Source organism: Amblyomma americanum, chromosome 10 (assembly GCF_052857255.1).
Source record: "Amblyomma americanum isolate KBUSLIRL-KWMA chromosome 10, ASM5285725v1, whole genome shotgun sequence".
In the NCBI taxonomy this organism is placed as follows: Eukaryota; Metazoa; Arthropoda; class Arachnida; order Ixodida; family Ixodidae; genus Amblyomma; species Amblyomma americanum.
The window spans coordinates 135,954,938-135,975,583 of record NC_135506.1 but is presented as its reverse complement, the minus strand read 5'-3'; the positions used below and the strand labels follow the sequence as shown (position 1 = coordinate 135,975,583).

The 20,646-nt window shown below is 45.5% G+C and overlaps 1 protein-coding gene across 1 annotated transcript in view; it reads left to right on the top strand.

Annotated features, from left to right (window-relative positions):
* LOC144107158 (mitochondrial tRNA-specific 2-thiouridylase 1) overlaps positions 1-20,646 on the top strand; it is a 129,462-nt gene that overhangs the window by 66,981 nt on the left and 41,835 nt on the right. Inside the window, 2 exon segments of the mRNA XM_077640152.1 lie at positions 2,515-2,635; positions 10,478-10,578. Coding sequence (XP_077496278.1) covers positions 2,515-2,635; positions 10,478-10,578 — 222 coding nt within the window.

Genomic DNA, 20,646 nt, shown 5'->3' with positions numbered 1-20,646 from the left:
GGTAAAGACTGGTAGAGTACTCTCTTGTTAATTCGAAGTTGTGAAAATGGCGAAAAGATATGAGAAAGAGCAATAGGGAATTCCAATCTTTCGCAGTTCTGGGGAAAAAAAATTGCATTTAAAAGTGTTAGTTCTAGTAAAATTTGGAGAAAATAAGTGTTCATGGAGGTTACAAGTCCTTCTCGATACAAGAGGCATTCCAAAAGCTTTAAGTGGGGACCCTAGTCTTTGAAAAAAATTTTATTAATGGATTCAGAATTATGCAGTCTTCAGGGAACATTTGTTTTGCAGCGATAGATACATTACACTAGCATTTTGAGCCTTCAGAATGGCCACCCCGTGGCCACTGTAGTGGCGCCGTGGCTGGTCACGTGGTTGGTCACGTGGTGCGGAGCAGCTGCCAGTGGCGTGGTGCGCCGGCGGAACCGAGGGGGGGGGGGTAGAGTGAATCCACGTCCAAGGACGAAGATGAAGAAGGAGCGCCCAGCGAAATGAAGCGGCGAAAGACTGAGTTTTGCGAGTTCCACTTGGCCAGCTGTAGCTATCGCGTCACTCCAGGTTTAACCAGAGCTAAACCACAGCCATTTTTTTGTGTGCCGATTCTAAATATGTCATTTAATTTCATGTCAAACAACTCCTTTTGCACTTGTGCAATATAGACATTTAGTGTAACGTACACAGACATACACAAAGCGATAGCGAACGCTATGAAATAGCGTCAAAAATAGCGTTCTTCGTACTGCGCACGTGCCAAACTGTGTCTCAAATCAAAGTTTAACGTATGTGCATGTTACGTACGCTGCTTTTCGAATTTAGCGTGCGTGCTCTTGCTTACGCTAAGAAAAATAGCGTTGTCAAGATGGCGGCACTCATGTCACCTGCTTCGCGAAGAATTTGTCAATGTTATTGGGTTTTTAGGCATATTCATTGCCTTTAAATGGTACACGTGATACTTGCTTTGCCTCTCCTTGTCAACAGAACAACGAATGAGGGATACACTTTCCCAATTTTAGCTTCCGTGTTACGATTCCGCAGTTCTTAACACTAACAAGACACTGTCGACTGTGGATTGCCTTGATTTGGATTTTTTATGCCAAGGTAGCCTTGCCAAATGTAGTCGTTTTGGCTGTAGGCAGTAGGGCCCGAAAAAACTCAACATGACGTTATCAAAAACCTTGCTCGGTTCAGTTGCCTATAAGAAATTGGACTCTGACTCGACTTAACTGGCCATGGCATTGGCTGTCTACGCGATACGACTTGGATAACCTTGGCTAAATGCGAAAATTGTGTGACAAACTATTTTCACATTTTAACACTGGATGGCGCCACTGCGGCCTGCGCTATCGCTGCGTTCAGGTTGGCATATGATAAACTAAAAGCGCTTATGCGATTTTCACTGTAATGCTTGCGTATAACATATGTAAGCCCTCGCACGCTATTCTAAAACTCTCTATTATGTTATGCAAGTCTTTTGGAGAGGGTGCTTAATAAATTTTGCTGCAGGGAACTTGCTTAGATGCATGACAAAAATTTTTGCTGACATCAAGAAGTGCAATAAGAGTAAAATTATCATCCTGCTTATTATAGAATTTGAGTTTTAGGGTTTTATTTTGCCAGCACTAGAGCTTCCTCACAGCTGCTTAGCCGTTGTCTGTGTAGTCCATATGCGACCTTGAAGGGCTGGGTGGCAGGTGGGCCATCTAGGTCACGTGACCTTGTGGCGTAATCACAATCTAGATTGGTTACGAGAGGTTGCTTTGGAAGAGCTGACTGGGTCCTCCCAAGCCCCACTAGTGGTAGCACCAGCCATCACAAGTCAGTGGTACACTGCTTAGCCACTGAACCACTGCGCTGGGAGTGGTATGAGGTTAAGTGTCCCATCCAATTTTAGTGCACTTGCACGAAGGCTCCCACTCCACAATTTTGCCAATCATTGTCTGACGACTGCTTCACCTTGAAAACCAAGCCTCAACCTGAAACCAAACTAAAGTGAAAACAAAAGTGCTAGGACACACAATTTGCATTTGGCCTAACTGCGCTAAATCATCCGTCAGAAACAGGGATCAAACTCTTCCTCCTGTTTCTGAAGTGGCGACTTCTGAACCCTACAAATAAACTTCTATGATGGGCAGGGTGGCAATTTTACCCTTATTTCATCCATTTATGTCAAGGCAAACCAATGGCATGCATTTGAGCAAGTTGCCTATTGAAAATTTCTTCAATAGTCTCTCCAAAAGGCTTGCATAAGTGCACAGGGACATGTTTTATATGAAATTATGTGCCATATTTAAATCAGCAACAAAAATACATGTTCCATGAAGAGTGCATAATTGTGTTTTCATTAACACATTTTTTTTTTTTTTCAAAGGCTAGGGTCCTTCTTTTGTTTCTTTCGAAAACTGTTTCAGAGAAATGCTACTGACTAATTCTTGCACAGGTTTTCAATGTTTGAGTGTTATTTCTATGCACTGTTGATTTCTATGCCCAGCTCATTCCATGTCGTTTGTTGTGCAGAGCATGGGCCTGTGTTTCATTGGTAAGCGGCCCTTCCGGGCCTTTGTGGAGCAGTACGTGGAGCCCAAGGAAGGCAGCTTTGTCGACTTGGAGACGGGCAAGGTGCTCGGGGCACACTCTGGTCTGTGGCCTGTGCCTTTTCAGTTATTTGTTCTCGCTCACTTCTTAGTGCTTTTTTAGTGCATGGAATGCATTGCACAGCTGTGTTCTCACTTTTGTTTGCCAAACAGTGTCCACCTACTTGTGGATGGACCTGTGTAACAATGAATAGCACCCTTGTGTACACTATACACATGGTTGTGGTATAACATACACTGCATAGATGGTACACTGCAGAGATGTCAGATGCTGCTACAGTGAAATGTCGTTGTGGTGAACTGGTAAAAAATTGTAAAATAATTTGATGTAGCCGGAATTCATAATATAAAATGTCTCCATAAACTAGCGTTGGGGAAGCTAAATTTAGTCAGCAAAGGAATGGCAACGAACCTTTTCCATAGTTTTAGCGCCATTTCCAAGCTGCTCGCAGCGAGGCCGCAAAAAAATAGAGCGGCCAACTCTAGTTACGCTCGCTTCGCCGCACAGCACCGCGGCACGCAACTGCGGCAGGTCAAACGTCAGTTGAGATGGCTTCCTCGCATTACAGCGATGTTGCGTAAAAAACTTGGATGCCAGGACGAAAGCTATATCTGTTTTCACCACCTGCCCTACAGCCGTTGTGAGCAAAGGATGGCTGCTGGATAACTACAAGAATCGACCGTGTCGCTGGTTCCGGGGCACTATCGACAGGTGCAAGAGGCGCATACGGGTGCTGACCGCCTGGCTACCAGCTGCTCTTGCCGCTATACGTTGGGTGACACTGCTGCTAAATGCGAGATAAAGCGTGAACCATGGCGTGAGCACTTGCCGCTCCACAACCAGCCACTCATGTAGTAGTGAGGCAAAGCCTGCTGCATGCCATCCGAGCGGGCACAGCTTGCCACCCGGCAGTTCGATATATCCATTTTATGGCAAACTGTGTTCGATATATACAGTAAGAAATTCAAGTTTTTGTTAAATATATTTAGGAATATTTCGATATAGCCAATAATTTGCGATATCCGTGTTCATTGTAACGAGGTTTAAATGTATTTTGGAGATTTTCATGAAATCCGACGCCATGCTACGGTGGCGCTTCCAACTAGTCTTAAGAAGGATCGGCCCATGGCACCACACTGTTTGCTTCGTTGCATAAGTGGTTCACCAGTACACTTGGACGCAGTTGCCAGAATTTTGTTGATGTAATATACTATGTTAGAGCCCTGTTACATGGATGTTCGGGTGCTAACGAGATAGAAGAGACGGTAAGCGTCATTGCAGGAGCTTTCTGGTACCAGGGTTAGAAAGAGAGCATGGGGACAGGAAGTTTTTACGCTGTGTAGTGGAGCATTTGCAGGATCATGACACTGCAGTTCTTGTCAGGCACCGAGCCTCAGTTTCTAAAGGGGGGATTTGCGTGGACCTATGTAAATATGAGGCACTGACTGCTAACAACCCTCGCTGAGCACACACGACTAAATGAGCCATGAGGTGCTTTGTACATGAATGTACAAAACATTTGGCAGGCCTTATTACGGCGTGCATGTATTGTGATTGGGTATCTATGGAGAGAGAGAGAGATGGGTATACAGTAAAGCCTTGTTGATACGTTCCCAGTTCATACGATTTCCCGGTTCATACGATCAAAATCGTGAACATTAAAAATGTCCTCTAGAGTTAAACTATATTTCTCCCAGTTGATACATTCCCGGATAACACGACTTCTTGGCTACCATGTTTAAAATTTTCACAAATTGTAGTCGTATACTACATTTATGAACCAATTGTACATGTGCAAGCATAAAAGTCGGTCGAACGTGAGGGCACGCGAAGCGAAGAGCTGGAATGCAGCGGCAGTCACCCGCTGCGGTCGCTTCTTTACAGTGCAAAGCGCCATCATTAACAAAAATAAAAACGGCACGCTAGCATTCGAGGCAGCCGTTTTGGCGGGGACGCGACGTGAAGAGGAGAAGCGTTGATGTTTCTCCGCCGTGCATAAGCGCAGAGAGGCGAAGCATTTACGAACTACAGTGATGCGCTTACGTACGAGCGGGCAGTGTCTCGGGAACGCAGCAAAACGGAAGGCTGCGACAATCAGCCGCCACGGTGGCTTCCCCGCAATACTTACGTGCAAAGGGGTGAAGCATCTGAAAAAAAAAGTGACGAGAAAGAGAGTTTGGTTGCTTTCGTTATTGCCGTCGACGGACCGGATGTGTTACGAAGTTTGTTCCGTGCTTAAGACAGCGCGAAAGCGGACTGAATTATGCGAGCACTAGAAAAGGATCTGTTCTGATCTTGTGCTAAGAAATGCTCATCGACATTTTATGAAGTGAAATTGTCAATAAATGTTGTTGTACCTCAATCAAAAGCTACATTTTTCAAGTTATGCGATTTGGATCATACGTTTTCCCGGATAAAATGTTTTTTGCGGTATTAAAAAAAAAACACGTATCAACGAGGTTTTACTGTATAATGATTTACTGGAAGCCCAGTTCATTATAATTCTTTGTGGACTTCATTAGTGCCCTGTTCCTTTAGCTGTGACTGGAAACATGCACAAAGATGGGCGGATGGTAAGGGCAGAATAGAATGGGAGAAAAGGATTGCGTCATAGATTACGCGCTAACGTAGAGCGCAAGGCGCAGTTGCCCTGAGAAAATAGTGCCCGGGGAAGGAAATTTCATATTGTTCTCGTTTTCCATCTGTGCACAAAATTAAAAATATATATTCATATCTGCAATAGCATGTGGTCATCAATATTTATGAGCACGAAAAAAACGCAAAACAGGGGCATATTTAGCAATTAGATCTCATGCAACAGTAGACTATCTGAATCTTGTTTTCCACACAAGCTGCATGACAGTAGCTTGGTTTGGGCTAGTTGGTAACAGTTCTTAGAAAACATAGCGCAAAAAGGACACGGACGACACAGAAGTGGACAGGACAGGCGCTGTCCTGTCCACTTCCAGGATAGCGCCTGTCCTGTCCACTTCTGTGTCGTCCGTGTCCTTTTTGCGCTATGTTTTCTAAGAACTGCATGACAGCCACTGAGTCTTGCTTGCCTTCTAGTTCTGCCATTCACCACTGGACATTCATGTCTCCAACATGAATATTATTGATTTTAAATTCTCTCTAAAGCACACGTCCACCACCCACCACTGTGCATCCGTGCCAGGCATTGTCGTGTGCCAAACAGCAGTACATTCCTTGTTTATCATTTAGTCCTTTTACACCATCGAGTAATGAAAGACTTACTCATATGAGGTCATCACCATCGACAAAAAAGCCATAGTTTTATTGTGAAACATTAAAACAAGCACAATTCTACATAGGCTGCACCGCCCAGAAGCAGTCCTCTGCAGCGCCGCCATATTGGATAAAGTGAAAGCCCCCTCTAGGTCGTGAAAACCGCCAATAGGCCTGCCCGGAAGAAAAAGTGGAGAAAGTTGACAGAGTAGATGACCACAGTAGGTTACAGTAAAATCTTGTTGGTATGTTTCTAGTTCAAACAGTTTTCCGGCTTATATGCTCGAAATCATAAGGATGTCATGTAGAATTGCACTGTTTTTCTTCGAATTGATACTTCCCTGGATGTCGCAATATCCGGTTGATGTGTTCAAAAATTCAACATGTTCTGGCCAGGAGATAAGTTTAGTAACCAGCAAAAGATGGGAAAACACACACAAGCGAGCCAGTAAAACATCAGAATGCGCCACTGGTGTTAACAATAAAGGAATGGAACACATTACCAGCAAGCACTATCTGTCATACAATTCATCATCTTTTCAAGCAGCCTTATTAACATTTTTGAACAGAGAAAACAAATCCTAGTGCTTGATTCCTATGCTATTGATGAATGCTATTACATTTTTGCCTGTACCTCTATTGCTTTGTTTATGTTCTGTTGTTTACGAGGGTGTGGTTGCGGGCTAGTTGGTATAACATTGCTGAAAAGGGAACAGCGCGAACACAGGATGAAGAGAGGAACGTGCTTGTGTCGTACGTTCCTCTCTTCGTCCTGTGTTCGCGCTGTTCCCTTTTCAGCTATGTTCTGTTGCTTATGATACGTTGAACGATACCAGAGCTTGCTTTTTGTGCTGACTTGTTTGCACAGTTTTTAGTCTTCTCACGTTCATGTTTTCACGCAGCTTTACATATTTTATCCCTACCATTTGTTTCCCTGTTGCTGCTTTATTTCAACCTCCACCCCCATGTAATGGCATATGCTGGGTCTTTAGAGCAAATAAATTGTAAAGAAGATGGCAACAACAGAGCAGATGACTCGTGACAACAAAGGAGATGGCCCTGCGCCTCAGCCGTATTGCTATCGCCACAAGTGTGTCTATGCCCGACCTGGTTGCCCTCGGACTGTTCTTGCCGCTGCTCCCGTCCACCCAGCTCCTTTCAATAAGCCCCCGCCTTAAAAAATATATTGTAAGGGAAGACTTCACAGGAGACGTGAATAAATAAATAAATAATTGAACCCGAGGGTGCGTGACACGAGAAGCTGGAGCAACACGGCAGTCGCCCACCACTGCATTGTTTTTATTGTGCCTAGGTGCAAAAGGATGAACGGTAAAATATAACTGGGCCAGGTCTGTGTGAGCGCAGCATTTTTTATATATATTGGTTACTTCAATGTATTAATAACTTTTATTTTTTTTTTTTGCCCTTTCTCTGGCTCGTGGTTGACTGAATTTGTGCCATTACATCTTCATTCTCTTGCCTGTAGGCTATGTCCATGTACGCCGCACCTTGTAGGGCCGGAATGCTGATCTGTAGTAGTATCTGAATTAAATAATGCTGCAATAGTCAGCTGCCACAGCGTCTTCCTCGCAGTTCATTAGTGCAAGGGGGTGAAGCATCCCAAAAATTATTACAAGAGGTCCTGACAGCTTTCACCACTGCAGTCTACGGACCAGATGCTTTGCGAAATTCCTTCCAAGCTTAGGTCAATGCAGATGCGGATAGAACTTTTCAAGTGCTAGAAAAGGGGCAGTTCTGTCCTTGGGCGGAGGAATGGTAATCAGCTTTTTTTAAAGTTAAAGTTGTAATAACCACCTTTGCACCTCAATCCACAGTTGCGTTTTTCATAATCTTGGCAGCTTTGGATGATAACACTTTCCCTGTAACATGCTTCTGCCGAATTTTCTCAAAAACATGCAAACGACCTGCACTTACATTGGCTTCAATGGCAGCGCACTTGAGTTGGAGAACCAGTTCAAGCTCACCCCGATAACAGAGGTGCATCCATGTGTTCCGGAGCACCGCCTCAAATTGGTCTTATGTGCTGGCGCTCTGAGTGGGCCGCATTGTATCTCAGGGGAGGGTGTTCTTTGGGTAACACAAGTAAAAAAGCCGAATGCGGCCAAGAACCGGGTGAAGGGCAGCACTTGTTCACTGGTGATGGCCTCACTGGCTGCACCGAAGGTGTTAATGGCTGGGACATTGTTGCAGTCCAGTTGGTGCATGTTTTATCTGACAAGTTGTTTGCAGCACTGCAAAAGGCAGAGCCGTCTTGTCCACTCAGCACCAAGGGAGACAACAGATAGTCCTTCAAATATGCGTACATTAAGGGAGTAATTATTCTCTTAATAATCGCTGGTCCTTGAGGGTAACTGAGTGGATTCCAAGAGAGGCAAGCGTGGGGGGGGGGGGGGGGGCAGCAGATTAGGTGGGGATACAACGGCCGCAGCTGGCAAAGGACAAAGTTAATTGGAGAGACATGGGAGAGGCCTTTGCCATGCAGTGGGCATAGTCAGGCTGCTGCTGCTGCTGCTGATGATGACTCATTGGCACCCACCTAAGTGCAGCTGTACAGCTAAAAAGGAAAGCTGTTAAGCTTTCCACATCGTTGCGCCAACACTGTTCTCACTTTTGAGTCATTGATTCACTCTGCCATATGCTAGCCATCTTGGTTAGCTCAATTAGTGTAGCAACTGCCCTATGAGACAGTGGTCCCAGGTTCAAAATCCAGACCAGGACGAATTTTTCTTCTACTAAAAAGTTTCTGTGGAAGCGATACAACTTTCCTTTTTAGCTGTATGGCTATGCTTGGGTGGATACCAGAGACTAATTACTACTCCCTTATTACAAATTTACTTCACCTTGAGGGATTCTCCTAAACATTGGACCAAATATATAAGCAGTGTTGTGACTATTTTTCAAACAATTAGGTATTTCAGTACTTGAAAAGGCATTTCAGGATGGTGTTTTGAAAGTACAGTGAGCGAAGCTATTACCGGGGCCAGTTGGTTGATCATTACGCGAAGGAATGCGCTAAAAGCGGCACAAGAAGACAACACACACATGACACTCGTTGCCTTCTTGTGCCGCTTTTACATAATACAGTGAGCATTCTATTCACTGGTTAAGTTACCAGAGAAAGTGCGCACAAACAAAGCACCACCCCTGGGGCCCTTCGTAAACGTGGTGTTCACTACTGAGACGGCCCAGTGTCCTGCGTGCAGCAGCTGGACATTGGTGATCATTCCTTCTCAGGGATGATCACAGGGCACTGAGGAGCACGTTTTGCAGCGCACACTGTTCTGATTGACTCAGATTATCACAGCCTTCAGAGCGCCGCAAAACGACTTGTGAGATAAAGTAAAGCTGGGAAGGTTACAGTAACCTTCCCGGGTAGCAGGCTTATGGCAGCAGGGGCAGTGCTTGCAGTCTGCCCATTGGTGCAGTCCAGGCTCTCTCTGGTGTGGATTCTGAAATGTTCAGAATTGTAAGTCTGAAATAGTCAGCTGTTGTTGTAGAAATGCGTAGCCTTGTGAACGGTCGCATACTGATAAACTATAGAATTATTGAGAGTGAGCTCCATTTTGCAATGTGTAAAACAAGAGCTGGCAAAAGTGCTAGGCTACATCATGTACCCTTCAGCCTTATCTTGTAGGAGGTTTATGTGATGGGGCAGCCTTAGAAAAAAACAAGATCCTGGTGGCGAAAGGTGATGATCTCCCTATCACTAGTGGATCATTGCTGATAAGTGAAACAAGTGTCACTCTTGGCAGCTATAAAGTGTGGCCACCATTGTAGGGATCCGGTGGTACTTGGACACCACTTTGTGAGCACTGATGTTGCCCTCAACAGCACACTGTTGCCCATTTCCAGGTGGATGCAAGTTTTCTTGATGCATTCTGGTTGCTTGCGGGCATGTTGATGTGCTTATACATACAGTGTTCTGCAACTTTATCGTAGCAGCTTTTAAAAATTTTCCTGCCTCAACCGCAAGCTCATTTGCAGTGAGACTGTGCACAAAGCTTGCATATTGCAGTAAATTTTGTCTTGTACCAATTTTGACAATGATACTTACCTGGTTCGGCTATGCAAGATGCAAACCCGTAATCATCTGCACCAAGATCAAGGAACCGAACGCCGACAATGCGAGGTTTCTGCGAAGGGTGATGGAGGTGTCACCTAGGACCTGTGCATCTATTAGCGTTCACCCCGATGCCTTTCGCATCATGGCACGTTGCTCTGCAGACAACAGATGGCAACACCACTGCCCTTCAGAGGCAACGTCACTGACGGCTTTTGCTCCCTCGATCTCATCGCAGATAATTCTGGTTTTGCATCATACACAGCTGAACCATGTAAGCATTGCTGTCAAACTTGGTACGAGACAAAAGTTACCTCTATGTGCAAGCTTTGTGCATAATTTCACCACAAACGAGCCTTCGGTTGAGGCGTGAGAATTTTTCAAAGCTGCTACAAAAGTTGCAGGACGTTGCATGTGGTGCAGTCGAGATATGCAGCCAATGGCATTGTAAGTTGACTGCTTTTTGTATGTACCCATTTTGCCATGTGCGGCGCATTTTTGATGGTGATGAGAGCATTGGCAGGAATGGTGACAGTGTGTGGTGGTGGTCGCTTGCAGGTATCCACTCTTGGACGGTGGGCCAGCGGTGCCACATGGGTGGCTTGGCTTTAGCATACTACGTGGCACACCGCTGCCCTCTTACGCAGCGCATTACTGTGGTGAGCTGGGAAAACTTTGTATATTGTGCATGGTCTCTTTCAGCATAATTCCTTGTCATGCCACATACTGCATTCAGTCATGGGGCTTCACTTATGCGTCATACATCACACTGCTCATTACTCTGCACAAAAGAGCATTAAGAATAATCCCACGGGTACCTTGGCATTCATCATCAGAACCACTCTACAAAGACCTTAACAACATGCCCTTCCATTTAATTGCCAATTACAAGACTGTCCTTTTGGTCAACAGGCATTATAAAATAAGCACGGCTTGTGACTCTGCGATTTTGCTATGACAAGTAACACTAGGCACGCTTATAATAGCAATAATCTTATCTACCGATAACACACAATATTTATGGGTGTCGAATAATATCATTTATGAGCGCGCAATGTGGACTGTCATTCCATCCAGCATTAGACAGCTCTGCAGCATTGCATCCGCTCTAAAATGGCACAAATTGTCAGAAAAGTATACCTCGCCCTACTAGCAAAATGTTCATATGTTGTAGCCATAATCAACTGCCTAGAACTGTCGCATTTTGTAATGTATCTGCAATTAGCCGTCGGTTCAAAATCCAGTTGCTTATATCAATGTGAGCTTCGTGTATCTGTTCCGCTTAATAAAAAGAAACTCCTTCTTGGTCCACTGCCATGTGGAGCAGAGGCACTGAATGCCGGCTTCGCATTCTTTTCCATGCTAGCGGCAGTGGATAAGGTTAACTGCACAGTGTTCGCTTGCGCTCAAAGTGCAGTTGCTTGCCTCCTGATTTAAATTACCGTACACTGCTGATTACCGTATAAACGTGTGTAAGGGCAGAACCCGTATGTGGGCTGCACCCTATTTTCCTGAAGGAAATATTAAAAAAAAAACAGTATCCATGTAAGGGCCGCACCCAAACTTTCCACGACGCATGCCGGAATAGCCTTCGAAATGCACGCACCGTGGCCTCTGCGATCAGCTCCGGCTGCGAGCAACAGTGCGCTTGGTCGCGGAGGCGACTCATGTGCACAGGAGCTTCCAGGTGCCGCCCACGGATGGCGCCCAAGCCCGCAGCTCACCATCGTCAACTTTTTCCTTTGCTATGAGCTCCCGCTATCCATATCAGCATCACCAGCTCCAGCCTTTTGTGGCTCTCAAAGGCACGGGAGCTGTGGCTTTCACGTGCTGCCGCCGAGCATTGCAGTTTTAGCACGATGGGCAAGCACCTTAGTAGCTACAAAGCTGGGAGTTTGCTGTCGAACACAGCAAGCGTGCGGCGGGCAGCAAATTCGACGTGGCCGAGAAGTGCTACAAAAAGCGCGCTCTCCGAGGCAAGCTGTGCAAGTTTCCTGAACTGGAACAGGAGCTGCTCTGCTAAGTGATGGAAGCATGGAACAACGTCTACGCATTGAGAGTGGACATTCTGCGCGACTTCTTTTCGGATGAGTGTGCACCACAGCACTGCACCAGCTCGGAGTCGGATACTCTGCGAGTGACAATTGACCGTAGAATAAATGTCGCTCATTCCCTGATTGGTGTGTTTTTACTTACAAAAAAGAATTTTTTTTCACACATGGCTTGTATTGGCCGCACCTTGAAAATTGCCTGAAATCCGGAAAAAAAAGTGCGGCCTTTACACGCATTGATACGATATAGATCAACCTTTTTTTTTTCGAAAAATGACCTTCCGAAGTTTGGGGGTCAACTTATATTCGGAGTCGACCGATACATGGAGTCGTAAATTCAACCTATGTGCAGGGTCAAAAGTAGAGTTTGGGGCGCTTGGCTACTGAGCCAGAGTACCCGGGTTCAAACCCGACCATGGCGGCCGCATTTCGATGGAGGCGAAACACAAAAGGCGCCCGTGTGCTGTGCGATGTCAGTGCACGTTAATGATCCCCAGATGGTTGGTCGAAATTATTCGGGAGACCTCTACTACGGCGCCTCTTCCTTCCTTTCTTCTCTCACTCCCTCCTTGATCCCTTCTCTTACAGTCGTGCGGTTCCAGTGTCCACTGAGATATGCGAGACGATTACTGCATCATTTCCTTTCCTCGAAAATCAATTTTAAATTTTTCAATTTTTTCAAGCGGCAGGTAATATCACATGCTTTCAAGCATAATTCTGTAATGCAGTCGATCCCGGATATATCGAGCTCGAAGGGGATTGCGAAATAGTTCGATATATCGATAATTCGAAATATAAAATATGCATGTCAAAAGCTTCCCTAACAACTCCACACATCTCAAGGCAGTTTCCCGATGTCGTGACTAACGGGAACTTACCGATCTGGGCCTCAAAGGCGCGTAAAAAAAAACAAAAACGCAACGCGATGACCAGAGCACTTTATTTCGGAAGAAAAAAAATCTGTGACCTCTGCTTGCTTTTTCCTCTGCACCATCAAGTTCATTAAGCTGTCCTCAAGCTTGTTGACAGTGTCCAAGTGAGAAAGGCCAGCTCCTTCCATTGTGCCACAAGAGCGGCGAATGACGCTGAAAGCTGATGCAAGTTCAGCTGCAGTGCATGGTGGTTGGTGCTCTTTGTCGGGACCTTCGCCGCTGCTCGAGTCTGCGTCCTTGTCACCCATGATGTCAGCCATAATCTACGCATCAGCGCGATCCGCTACAGCTTGCACGCCATCGTCAGCGCTGATGAAATCACGTGCTGTAACGCCGCCTGAGATGGTGCCTGCGAATGCGGAGAGCTCGCGAAATTTACTGTCCAGGCATCCAGCGTCATCGTCTTCACTGTCAGGACATCTGTCGTCTGCAGCTACCACAAAGCCTGCTTTGCGGAAGCAGTTCACAATTGTGCTTTTCTTCACGTTGTTCCAAGCAACAGCCAGCATTTGGATGGCTCTGAGGAGGTCCATCTTGAGTTCGATTCCTAATCGAAGTGTGATTAGGAGCCTCTGTACCAGTCGTCGTCTGTACCCAACCCTAAACGCTTTCACAATGCCTTGGTCGAAAGGCTGAAGTTTTGCCGTTGTGTTTGGCGGCAGAAACTTGAGGGTGATCTGCTTTAATGGGCAGACGACAAGATTGGCCAAACAATTGTCAAGAAGACAAACTTTGTGGCCAGACTTCTCCAGTTCGGCATCCCACGGCTGTAGTCACTCAACGAAAAAATCGCGTGTCATCCAAGCTTTCTTATTGGATGCGTATCGAACTGGGAGGCCTTTCGCGTTCTTAAAGCAGCATGGCGACCTGCTCTTTCCGATAACAAACGGCTGTAGTTTGCATAACCCATCCATATTTGCAGCAAGCAAAATCGTACGTGCACTTTGCTGTTCTTTCCACCATGGCATGCAGTGCCCTTCAGAGGCAGAGTCTTGTTTGGCAGCATTTGCCGAAACAGTGCCATCTCATCTGCGCTGAATATTTGCGACGGCGAAAAGCAGTCGGAAATATTTGGCCAATTTTTGGACAACTTCTCTATGTGACTTGTGCTAGTCGCCTCGCTTTCGCCCGAAAGGGTCTTTCCGACGATGCTGTAGCGACTCTTAAATCGCTGCTGCCAACCAGTGCCACCAGTGAAGCTTTCTTCTCCGAAGGCCACAGCAAACCATTTGGCCTTCTCCATGAGCATTGGGCCGTCAACAGGTATGTTCTTGGCACATGTCTCCAAAAACCAGGCGTACAATGCCTTCTCGACCTGGTCAAAGGTTGGGACGCGCATTTCACACGCTCCAGGGTGACTGGTCTGCACTGCCTTCAGCTTAACATCGGCTTTGTTCTTGAGGATTGTACTCAGGGTGTTGCGAGGAATTCCGAACGCCGTGGCGACCGACGACTTTTTCTCGCCAGCCTCCACCCGTCGAATGATGTCCGCCTTTGTTGAAAAATCCAACTTGTTGCGTTTTTTGGCGGCCATGGCTCCGGAACACGTGCCAAAAGCGGAAAGAAAAACGCACTGCGCCACGCGAGTCTCAAGCCTTCGCGTTGACCTCGTGAATAAAAAGAACAAAGCGAATCGAAAGACTCACCGCTCCGCGTCACCACACTACCACAAGCCCAAGCTGCACTGACCTTGTTTGTCTCGCTGCGCCAGCGATGTCAGCCAAGCAAAGCACAGGAAACGGGTGCCTGCGGTCAACGTGGTTTCTCCCTCCCGCTTCCCTTTCGCACCCAGTCGCACTCCAAGTGCACCTCGTCTCGTGCCTTTTGCCCGCACTCCCCTTTCTCAGAGTGCGGGGCGGCGCGCATGAAATCGCGGGAACATCGCGAGAGGTTCGTGAGGAGAAGCGCACTTGCGGGGGTGGGTGGCGATGGGAGAAGCGCACTTGCAAGGGTGGGGTATGGTGGGAGAAGCGCACTTGCCGGGGCGCAGCTCAGCACGGAGTTCGATACATCGATATGCCGGTGCATGGGAGTTCTATATACGCGAACAATAGCGCAATAGGATTTTTCAAGTGTTCGATATAAGCAATAATTCGATATATTTGGGTTCGATATATTCTGGATCAACTGTAGTTGTCGGACGAGATATGAAAGCGGGCTGCTTAAAATACAGGAATTTATCTAAAGATATGCCCCAAATTTTTGTTTTCATACGACAGAAACGCTTTGTAGACGAACCACAGGCATTCTACATAAAAACTGGCAATGCTGTGCCTCAGATCCAATCCAGTCCCAAGCCACTTGACCGGTCACATGCTCTCAGAAGCGTCTGTGCGTTTTTTCATCCCTTGCCGCCATTTCTGTGTTTTGGTTCGTTGGCGGCGCACACTGTATGCCGTATCTTCGACCGTCAGTGGTGAGCATGATTTGTGTGCCTGACAGACCCCAGCATGCTGCCACAAGCTTGGCAACAGTACAGCACGGCTTTCAAGCAGCGAGAGATTCTCTACGCAGAATCGGAAAACAACGTCGTAGCAGGGCGCAAGTTTGATGTGTCTGAAAAGTGCGTGAGGGATTAGAGGAAGCAAGGAAGTAATATATTTGCATGCGCTGCTACACACTGTTCCTTTCGTGGCACGATACCCTGCCGTTGAAGGTATGGTTTGAGACTGGGTTCACTACCAAAGAAGCAAGAGTGTTTGCTACAGTGACATTGAAGTACAGACATGTGCTGTCATGGAGGAGGTGTGCATCCCGCACACCAAGAAATGGGTAACAAATTTTATGAGGCGGACCGGCCTGAGCCTAAGGAGACACACGACCGTATGCCATAAGTTACCTGAAGCATACGAAGAGAAAAAAAGTTCGTTTTTGCACAACGTGAATGACCTGAGAGCAAGACATTCCTTTCTGTTTGGTCAAATTGGCAGTGCCAACCAGACTCCAGTCTGGTTTCGACATGCCTAGTAGGAGAACAGTGTCCACGAAAGGCAAGCGCCAAGTTCACCTGCTGACCACGGGAAACATGCAAAACCACTTTACGGTGCTGTATGGCCGGTGGGCACAAGTTGCCACCGTTTCTCCTGTTCAAGCGAAAAACTATCCCCGTGAAGAAAAAGTTTCCACCTACGGCTATCGTGCGGGTGAACGAAAAGGGTTTTTTTTTAATGATGAAACTGTCCTCGAGTGGTTTCGTCTAGTATGGTGCAGGTGTCCCGGTACATTGCGGAAACCCCGCAGCATGCTCATCCTGGACTTTTTCTGAGGCCACATCACCGACCGAGTGAAGTGGACGCTGGATGTGACTTGGTCATTATTTATTTATTTATTTATTTAAGTGCCCTAAGGGTGGGCCATCTGGGCATCATATGGGGGGGAAAGCAAATAACAAAATATACAAGGGTTCACATCATACATAATACAAATAGAGGAAAAACAAGAATGAAAGAACAAAGCGTGAATGATCAAACTGGGTCAGTTTTATACATCGTGGGCATGGGGAAGTGTGCAACAAACAAAAATAATATGCATGTACAACGCAATGTTTCGTTAATAGCCACTTTGCTACCAGGTAAAGCATTCCACTCCCTTATAGCCAAGACTAATGGAGAATTCTCATATTTCTTTGTGCTGGCAAAAATTGTTTGTATTTTATGCGCATGGCCGGTACAAGATGATATGTGTTGTGCTGCTGTGATGTGCGTGTGTGCGAAAGATGAATGGTCGTAATAAAGGGAGTGGAACAAAGACAGGCGAATGAATTTTCGTCTTATGTTCAGGTCCAGAAGATTTAAAGATTGTTTTATTGCAGAAACACTCTGGTACGGGGAGTACAACCGTAGAATAAAGCGACCGAACAATATTCTTATGATGCCCGAACTAGAGATGTGTAGGCCTGTAGTTTGGTATCAGGGTTACCTAGAGATAGACGACATTTAAGAAGGCATAATTTTTTCAGAGATTTGCTAGTATGTGGCTATGCCAATTTAGGTCCACGGAAAGAACAACGCCTAAATATTTGAAAGTTGATGAGCACTCAATGACACTATTATTTATAATGTACCTAGTTGTTTACTGGAGTTTTACAGCGTGCAGAGAAGGTTATCTGTTTGGTTTTATCGGTGTTTATTTCTGTCTGCCAAACACTGCACCAAGTACTTAACCTAGCTAGATCTGTTTGCAAGGCAACAACGTCGTTAAGATTAGCTATTGCCCTATAAATGATACAATTGCCAGCGAAAAGACCTATGGAGGAGCTAATGTCTGATGCGATATCATTAATATAAATTATAAACAGAAGTGGGCCTATGACGGATCCTTGCGGTACACCTGATTTAACATGTTTAGATTCAGATATAATGTTATTAGCACTGCAGCGGTGGCCGAGTGGTTTGAGCGTCCGCCTCGCATGCGGGAGGTGCGGGGTTCGATCCCCAGTGCCGCTGGGTACCCACCGGTGATAAAAGGAGTACAAGCTTTCGCCTGGCCTGGTGCTCGGCTAGTAAGAGGTGAAATGCTTGGAAAATGGGTCTTTGACCCCACCTTGAGTAATCGAAAAATACCTTGTGCCATGGCGCTCTTTGGCCATAGATGACCTTTGCGCCATAAAAATCTATAATCATAATCATATAATGTTATTAGCAGATACGGATTGTTGCCTGTTAGCTAAAAATTCTTCAGTCCACTTTGTAGTATCATGATCAAGTTGCAAGTTGTACATCTTTTTGATGAGGTGCCTGTGGGCTACCCGATCAAAGGCTTTAGAGAAGTCTATAAAAACTGCGTCAGTGTACAAGGCACTGTGAATTGTACAATGGAGGTCCATTACTAATTCAAATAATTGGGTTTGACATGAATGCCGGTACCGAAAACCGTTCTGATTTTCAAGTAGCAGGTCATTTGCATTAAGGTGTTTCATGATGTGGGTAAATATTGTTTTCCAGTAGCTTGCAGCACACTGATGTAAGAGAAATTGGTCGACAGTTGTTGGGATTTGTAATATCCCCAGACTTAAATATTGGTATAATGAGTGCAGTTTGCCAATCATCTGAAACACAGCTACTGCTCAGAGACTGCTGGAATAAAAGTGATAACAATAATGCAGACACATGAGAAGTTAGCTTCAGAAGTTTAGTACTTATGCCATCAGACCAGGGCTAGAATTTAATGGAAGCCTATCAGTCGCACGAAGAACCCCATCTGTTGTGATAGTGATAGGATTAGAATGATAAGCAATGAATGCAACGTGAATCTGAATGTGCTCGGGAATAGGTGCTGCGATCATGACGCCTCCTCCTCTCGAAGTCAGTCTATCTGTGCGAAATATTGATAAATGGCGTGGGAACAATACTTTGCTGAAATGACTGTTTAGATGTTCTGCACTTGCTTCTATGGGGACCAAAATTTCATTTATATCGTTTGATGTTATTAATTCGCTTGAATCTTTAGGATTGACAACACGCCAGAATTTTTTTTGGTTTGTTTTTAACAGGTTCGGAAGCGTATGATTAAAAAAGTAATCCTTTGCTTCCTTCATACTTTTTTCCGCAACAAATCATAGTTCCTTATACCTTCACCAACCATGGGGTGCGTTAGCCTTAGTAGCCTTTCTGTATGCCCTTTTCTTTCTGTTCAGATCTTCCTGATTTCCTTCGTGAACCAGGGAGCATCAGCTCTTGCCTTGATTTGAAGTTTTGGTACGCAGACTTCTTAATTTCCTTCATTATCCAGTTTTCACTTGTGTTGCGTTCCTCGCAGTTATGATGGAATGCGGTTTAGAAGTCAGCCAGCATTCGGCTCAATTTGTCTTGGTCCGCTCTGGCGTAGTTCAAGATATATTTTTCTAGTGGCTGTTTTATTGTGAGCCTGTATCGGGTGTAAACAGTGGACAAAGCTATGGTCACTTACACATTTTAACACGTGCACCTCTGTATTATGAGGTTGATTAGTGAAGATCAGATCCAAGATATGTTTCCCACGTGTTGGCTCGTGCGCCAGCTGAGTTAGATTGAACAAGTCAAGAGCACTGTGAAAGTTGTAACAGTAAGACAGGCTTTCCTGGGAATCTCCGAATGATGTACGCCAGTCAATAGCAGGGTAGTTAAAATCTCCTCCTAAAATAAGGATGCAATTGGGGAATTTGTCAAAGATGCACTCAATGGCCCAGTGAAAAGAATCAACATAATTTGACCCACAGTCAGGTGGCCGATAACAAATACCGATTACGTGATACCATTTAACCATAACGTCGCAAACAGTAGTTCAAGAGGCGTGTCAAGAGGAAGCAGAGACGGCTGTTAATCGCTTCTTACCGCGATCATGATGCCTCCTCCTCTCGAAGTCAGTCTATCCTTGCGAAATATTGATAAATGGCTTGGGAACAATAGTTCAGTATTTGGTACGTCTCCTGTCAGCCAAGTTTCAGTGCCAAGAACAATATCAGCTTCACATGTGCGCATCATTGCTTTCGTTACATCAAGTTTAGGGAGTAAGCTATGGAAATCGGCCAGGAGGATGGATACGTTGCATGCAGTTTTTTGTTTGTGTTCGTTTAGACCCGCTTGTCACGCTGACAAGGCTGTTGCCATGTGTAGAAACCAGCTTAGGAACCTGTATAACTTCGTCATTTGGAGCATCATAACGGTACAAATTGTCACGAAATTTAAGTTTATTGAAACGGACAGCATAGCGGTCATTTTCAGTTTTGTTGATTTTGGCAAAGTCCCGCAGGTTTTACGCTCTGACTGAACTTGCGGGGAATAATCTTCTTCCAGCCATACCTTGGGCGACATATCTGTCAACTTATGGGCATTGTGGAGAACTTAATTTTTTGCCTTAAAGTTAAAAAACTTGATAATGATATGATGATTGGCCAGGGACTGTCAGCACATCGTTTTCTTATACGGTGTGCGCGTTTCATTTCGCCTCTTGACTTCAAAGTGAGGTGAGAGGAACTCTTGAACAACTCACTCTATTTCCATGTAGTCTTCCTTGTCAAGCTCCGGAACACCTTTAACGAGCACGTTGTTCCGTTTCTTTCGATTATTTAAATCATCAGCGACATTAGTCAGTTTACTCTGCGTTCACGATAATGAGCCTTTAACATCTTCAACAGTACCGCTGACAGTGCAGACAGCTTCGTTAATTTTTGGTGAGCTACTCACTCTTCTTTCAGTGACACCAGCCATCTTTTAAGTCTTCAGTGTTCTTCTTTATTTCATCGAGTGCTGTTTTGGGGCTGCTAAAGTACTCTTCATTTTCATTTTGTAATTTGTTTAGCAATGTCAGAACAGCATCCAGCTTCGGTCCAGGGTTAGCCTCAACATCACCAGCACAGAGCAAAAGAGCATCAATGCACATCAATGCCAGCATTGTTGCAGGTTTGGGGAAAACACCGCTTATGGAGTTACATCTGGCACTCAAGCGCTGAGGTTGTCTGCTCACACTTTGTCTAAACGGTAGAAAGAAGCCGATACGGGCCCTGTATGTGCTTACATCAATACCCATAGTGTTACTCAGATATAGCAAGGCGAACCACAATGGGGATCACGACCACATAAAATCGACTATAGTATTAAGGACAGTGATTAAGATGTCATACCTATAACAGTGAAAAGAAGAGGCGCTCAATAGTTGCCACATGTGGTTGCAAATCCCAGGGAAGGAGTGGCGATGCAGTCCTTATATAGGTAGCTGGTGGTGGCGCTGTTTGTGACGATAAGGATGACGTCATTTTCAGTGCAGT